The 6,564-nt window shown below is 52.8% G+C and overlaps 1 protein-coding gene across 1 annotated transcript in view; it reads left to right on the top strand.

Moving 5' to 3' along the window:
* The first annotated feature begins 109 nt into the window (after positions 1 to 109).
* The window catches only part of celsr3 (cadherin, EGF LAG seven-pass G-type receptor 3), a 95,040-nt gene continuing 88,585 nt past the window's right edge, over positions 110 to 6,564 (top strand). The window contains 1 exon segment of the mRNA XM_032520957.1: positions 110 to 6,284. Coding sequence (XP_032376848.1) covers positions 563 to 6,284 — 5,722 coding nt within the window. The 5' untranslated portion in view covers positions 110 to 562.

The following is a 6,564-nucleotide window of genomic DNA, read 5'->3' as shown; positions in this document are numbered from 1 at the left end:
AGAGAGAGAGAGAGAGAGAAAGAGAGAGAGAGAGAGAGAGAGAGACGGTGTGTTGAGATGCAAGCAATAGGGGGGAGGGGTAGAAAAGGAGGAGAGGAGGAGAGTGTGATTGTGTGATTGGGGACGGACGGATAGACCGGGCTGTGCCGCCACTGCTAGGAGAGCGCGTGCACACACACACAAACGTATACACACGCACACACACACTCCAGAGGGTAGTGTGTGAGCCAGCCAGTCAGTCAGTGTGAGTGCGTAAGCCATGTTGGATGTGAATGCACGGGAGGAGAGATGCTGCTGCCGTGCCGCTCCTAACGCTCAGACCTCCAGCTCCACGGACCACAGCGGGTAGATGCCAACTCTCCAGGCCGACGGAGAGACGGGGGAGCCTGGGGGAAGGTGTCGGGCGGTGCCGGCGGTCCTGGAACTGGTCACCTAGCCGGAACGAGGGAGAGGGAGAGAAGTAACGGGGAGAAGGGAAGACGCACTCGAGAGAGAAATAGATAGAATAGGCACAGGTGGAAGAGGGAGAAAGGAGGGAGATACAGAGAAAGGAAGAGACTAAATGGCTGTACCGCTACCGGGCTTCACCCCGCTCCTACTCTCGTCTCTGGCACTCCACCTGCTTCTCCTCGGCCCTTTGTTCGCTCTCGCCCCGGGGACGGTGATCACAGGAGGGGCTTCCAACCGCTGGACCCCGGGCCTCTGTAACCGAGACGCCGGTAAAGTGAGCCAGCAGCAACAGCAGCAGCGCGAGGAAGCAGGGGAGTTGCCGAGGGGCAGCTGGAACCTACGCCCTAGCAGGTGGACCGTAGAGCGGATACAGACTGAGAGATGCTCTGGAGTGCAGCGCGCAGAGGGGACGCTGGGAAGATATCACCAGGATGAGGCGAGGGGGACACGGAAGGAAGGACAGAAAGGAGTTGGGACGTTTTGGAGGTGTGGAAACGGCCCTCCGGCACCATCATCACCTCCACCACCTCTCCACCCAGGTATTAGGAGCAGGTCGAGGTCTGATGGCGTCGGCGCAGGAGGAGTGGAGAGAGGGTGGATTACGAGGAAGGGCGTTGTTTCACCTCCCGCTTCACCTGCTTTCACCTCCTCGCCGGTTCAAAACGGCAAGAAACTGGCAGTACAAAGGACTAGAGGGTGCGCGCAACGGTGGCCGGCATCGAGGCCACACCTCGCCAAACGTGGCGCCGCTAGAGCCTTTGTGCACGCCTCTGGCCTGTGCCGGGCACCCGGAAGTGGAGAGATGAGGGGGGGAGAGGTGCGGGAGAGGGCTCGTGAGGTGAGGAGGCTTTTTTCTACATGGTGCTCTCTGACACCCAGGTATCTCTTCTGGTCAAGCCCCGACAAACAAGCCCTCTCCCCGGCCAACAACCCCTCACTTGGCCCCTTGCCAACCGGTTGCTCTTGTTGCATTCATCTTGTTTCTGGATACAATTCACCACACAGCGAGGCTTCAAACTACACCTTTAAATCTACCCCCCGTTACACCAACAATTCAGACTGTAACCAGGGATGGAAATTGGACATTTGTCATTTTTCAGCTTGTAATTCCTCCCAGACCGGCTACACAGATACGATTCAGCCGCATCCAGTTTACAGGAAAAGCAACAAAAACCAGGCTTGGGGTGCTGATGGGAGCTCTGCCAACGTGGACAGGAGGGTTGGTAATTGTTCTCGTTTGGGAAGGCACAATAATATCGATCCTTGCAGCAACATAGAGGGGGTTGATGATAGCTGTTTGACAGGATGCAAAGAGAGGGGGGTGAGGAGTGGGGGAGATGAGGAAGAGGAAAAGGAAGCGTGCAGATGTAGCGCCCCGGCCGTGATTAACCCCAGAACCTGGGCGCACCTAGAGTGTTGTGGACCTCCTGCCCGTGAGGTGAAAGTAAGGTATTACCACGCCAGAATTCTGGATAAGAGGAGAGTTTGGGATGAGAGGAAAGAGGGTAAAGATGGACGAGGAGGAGAGTTGAAACAAGGCAACGAACACATTAATGTATCTAATTATCTGGACAATGATTTGGCTTTTCCGATTCTGAGGCTCCTATGTAGGGCTAATAATGAGCTTCCGCAGGGGAAATCAGCACCAGCAACCAGGGGGCAGATCACCCAAACCCGGGGAGAAAGCAAGGAGGTTCCCGGTGGTTGCTTTGAATGTTTGAACAGAGTAGAAATGGGGGATGGATATTTAGCTGGGTTTATTGTCCCGGAGGGAGTCATAGTTCAGAGGAATCTCCCCATCCAATTTTCCTCCAGCAGCATCCCAGAGACACCCAGGCAACGTTTTCCATCCAGCAAAAGCGATATTCCCGAAATTACATCAAAATATTCTGGCTTGGTTCTAAATACGCCCCCTCAAACACAAACAGGCGATTTTGCAGAAAGTGGAAAACTATTCAAAACGCTCCGACTATTTGCTGAAAAAGTAAACGCAACTTCAGAGACAGAGTCTGCCGGTGACTCAGGCTTTTCCTCGCCTACAAAGTTTCTTGTTAAATCTGCCGGTTTTATGCCAGTCACGTCTCTCTCTGCAACAACAATCAAAGCACGTCCTGTCACTCAGCCTGATGATACCACAGCCGAACACCTCTCATTTTTCTCAGAATTTAACCTGACCACATGGCAGGATGACTCTGTACGCTCGCTTCACTTAACCTCTGTGGAGATGGTTTCAGCACGACGGACAGCTCCCCCAGACTCTCAGCGCGTGTTCATGGGGATCAAATTCAACAGCAACAGCAATAACAACAACGAAGAGGAGGGGAGCAAGGAGACAAATGGATATAGTCATGAATCTAAAATAGAAAAATCTCCGTGGCATGGTCAGACACAGCAACCAGATCTGTGGGACACCGGACTGCGTGAGATGGTCAAGGCAGGGTGCGCTGACAGCATTTACACCGACTGTTCAGCCACCGAGCAGGGGGACCAACATATGCAATTAAAACCCGGTAAGCAAGTGCCATTAGAGCCCGAAGGTGTCAGACAGTCAGATAGGCGGCAGATGGGGGCCGAGGGAGAAAGGGAGAGGGATGCAGAAAGGGAGGGAGAGGGCTTGGAGGGGTCCGCTGCTGTTGCTGCCGTTGTTGGGGGAGGAGAATTACAGGTGGGGGATGGCGAGAGAGAGGCGCGGCTGACGAGAGAACCAGGGGGAGAGGAGAAAGAGGAGGAGGAGAGGGAAAGGAGAATAACAAAGGCAAGCCAGGCAGAGGAGAGAGAGGCAGAGGGAGGGAAGGGTCAGGACAGGGGCAGTAGCACCACCATCATCACACAGCCAGAGAGTGAAATAGGGAAGAAAGAGAGCCAGGCAGATAAAAGCAATGAGGTTGCAGAGGGGGATGAGAGGGAGGTAGAAGGGGAGGAGGAGAGGCACAGTACAAGGGGAGAGAGGAGCCTGGAACAACTGATAATAGTAGCAGATGATGAAACCTCCCAGGGAGAAAGTGGGAGGAAGATTTTGATGCCTTGGCCTCGCTCTCGACGTGCAGCCAACAGACATCCCCATTTCTCCCAGTACAACTTCCAAGTACAAGTAGCTGAGAACCAGCCACCTGGCACCTCAGTCATTATCATGTCCGCTTCAGACCCAGATGCAGGAGATGCAGGCAGGGTGAGTTACACCATGGCTCCGCTGATGAACAGTCGATCATCTGACTACTTCCACATCCACCCAGACACAGGTCTCATCACCTCCACTCAGGTTCTAGACAGAGAACACATGGATTTGCATTACTTCCGGGTCACGGCAACCGATCATGGCTCCTCTCGCCTGTCTGGCACCACAATGGTGGCCATTACTGTTTCAGACCGGAATGATCATTCCCCTATATTTGAGCACACAGAATACAGGGAGACGATCAGGGAAAATGTAGAGGAGGGGTATCCCATCTTACAGCTGAGAGCGACAGACTTAGACTCCCCATCCAATGCCAATATCCGTTACCGCTTTGTCGGTGACACGGCTGCAATAGCAAGAGCGGCCTTTGAGATTGACCCACGCTCTGGGCTCATTACAACCCGTGGATCGGTGGACCGGGAAACTAACGAGCACTACACTTTACAGGTGGAGGCCAGTGACCAGGGGAAGGAACCGGGGCCACGCTCCGCTACTGTTAAAGTTTTCATTACTGTTCTGGATGAGAATGACAATGTTCCACAGTTCAGTGAAAAGCGCTATGTGGTAGCAGTGAAGGAGGATGTACGGCCTCACTCTGAGATTCTCCGTGTGAGTGCCACAGACCTGGACAAGGACAGTAACGCTGCTGTTCACTATAATATCATCAGTGGTAACAGCCGTGGACAGTTTTCCATCGACAGTGTCACTGGGGAGATCCATGTTGTGGCACCATTAGACTATGAGGCAGAGCGGGAGTATACGCTCCGTGTTCGTGCACAGGACAATGGCCGCCCACCTCTCTCCAACAACACCGGCATTGTAAGTGTACAGGTGACGGATGTCAATGACAACCCACCAATCTTTGTGTCCACACCCTTCCAGGCGTCTGTGCTTGAGAGCGCCCCAGTTGGTAGTTCCATCCTCCACATTCAGGCCATTGACACCGATTCCGGTGATAACGCCCGCTTGGAGTACAGGTTAACTGGTACCAGCTCTGACACACCATTCAATATCAATTCTGCAACCGGCTGGGTCACTGTGAGCTCCATTCTTGACCGAGAATCTGTGGAACACTATTTTTTTGGCGTGGAGGCCAGGGATTATGGCATGCCGCCTCTTTCTGCTACGGCAAGTGTTACAATTACAGTAATGGACGTTAATGACAACCGCCCTGAGTTCCTCCAAAAGGAGTACTACTCCCGCCTGAATGAGGACGCTGTGGTTGGTACCAGCGTAGTGACTGTCACGGCTGTAGACCGTGATGTCAACAGTGCGGTGACCTATCAGATTACAGGAGGAAACACCAGAAACCGCTTTGCCATCAGCACAGCAGGAGGGGCTGGACTTCTCTCATTAGCTCTCCCATTGGACTACAAACAAGAGCGGCGTTACGTTTTAACAGTCACTGCCTCAGACCGCACACTCCATGACACCTGTCAGGTGCACATCAACATCACAGATGCCAACACGCATCGGCCTGTATTCCAAAGTGCCCACTACTCTGTCAGCGTGAATGAGGACCGACCACCTGGAAGCACTGTAGTTGTGATCAGTGCCACAGATGATGATGTTGGTGAAAATGCTCGAATCACATACTTCCTCGAGGACAATATCCCACAATTCCGCATCGACACCGCCACAGGGGCTATAACACTCCAGGCAGAGCTCGACTATGAGGACCAGATGACCTACACTTTGGCTATAACAGCTAAAGACAATGGCATACCACAGAAATCAGACACTACATATGTTGAGGTTAATGTGAATGATGTGAACGACAACGCACCTCAGTTCCTCAGCCCCAGATATCAGGGAACAGTAAGCGAAGACGCCCCTCCCTTTACTAGTGTCCTCCAAATCTCAGCCACTGACCGCGACGCACACGCAAATGGTCGTGTTCAGTACACCTTCCAAAATGGTGAGGATGGGGATGGAGACTTTACCATTGAGCCTACATCTGGCATTGTCCGAACCGTTCGCCGGTTGGACCGTGAGAGTGTGCCATTCTATGAGCTCACGGCTTATGCCGTAGATCGCGGCGTGCCCCCTCAGCGAACCCCCGTCCACATCCAGGTGACGGTCCTGGATGTGAACGACAATGCTCCCGTCTTCCCTGCGGATGACTTTGAGGTTCTGGTGAAGGAAAACAGCGCAGTGGGCTCTGTGGTAGCCCAGATCACGGCCACTGACCCAGATGAAGGCGCCAATGCTCAGATCATGTACCAAATCGTGGAGGGCAACATCCCTGAGATCTTTCAGATGGACATCTTTTCAGGGGAGCTCACTTCACTAATTGATCTTGACTATGAGGCCCGCAATGAGTATGTCATTGTAGTCCAGGCCACTTCAGCACCTCTAGTCAGCCGGGCCACTGTCCGCATCCGATTGGTGGACCAGAACGACAACAGGCCCACTCTGCAGGACTTCCAAATCATATTCAACAACTTTGTGTCCAATCGATCCAACAGTTTCCCCAGTGGGGTGATTGGGAGGGTACCCGCCCACGACCCTGATGTGTCAGATAGACTGTACTACACCATTGACAGAGGGAACGAGCTTCACCTGCTGCTCCTGAATCACACCAGTGGAGAGATCCGACTGAGCCGAAAACTGGATAACAACAGGCCGCTGGTGGCTCCCATGCTGATCACTGTCACAGGTAAGAGACTGTGGAGGGGAAATGGGAGGGAGGGTATGTGTGTGTGTGTGTGTGTGTGTGTGTGGGTAGTCAGTTTAGATTCCCCTGTAGCTTTTTTTCACTGTAACAAATCCTGTGAAGATAAGGACTCAGACTCTACAGGTTTGAATGAGAAAGTGGTGTGATAAATCAGAATGAAATTTGGTTGAGCCCTGAGCATTGCTTCTGCCTTTTTCTTTTGTATCTTTCTGTTGACTTGTGTACATGAAGCAATGAGGAATTAATTGGGATTCTTGAAACG

Source organism: Etheostoma spectabile, chromosome 7 (assembly GCF_008692095.1).
Source record: "Etheostoma spectabile isolate EspeVRDwgs_2016 chromosome 7, UIUC_Espe_1.0, whole genome shotgun sequence".
Taxonomy (NCBI): domain Eukaryota; kingdom Metazoa; phylum Chordata; class Actinopteri; order Perciformes; family Percidae; genus Etheostoma; species Etheostoma spectabile.
Note: the sequence above shows the minus strand (reverse complement) of the source record. Positions and strands in the feature narration are given on the sequence as shown.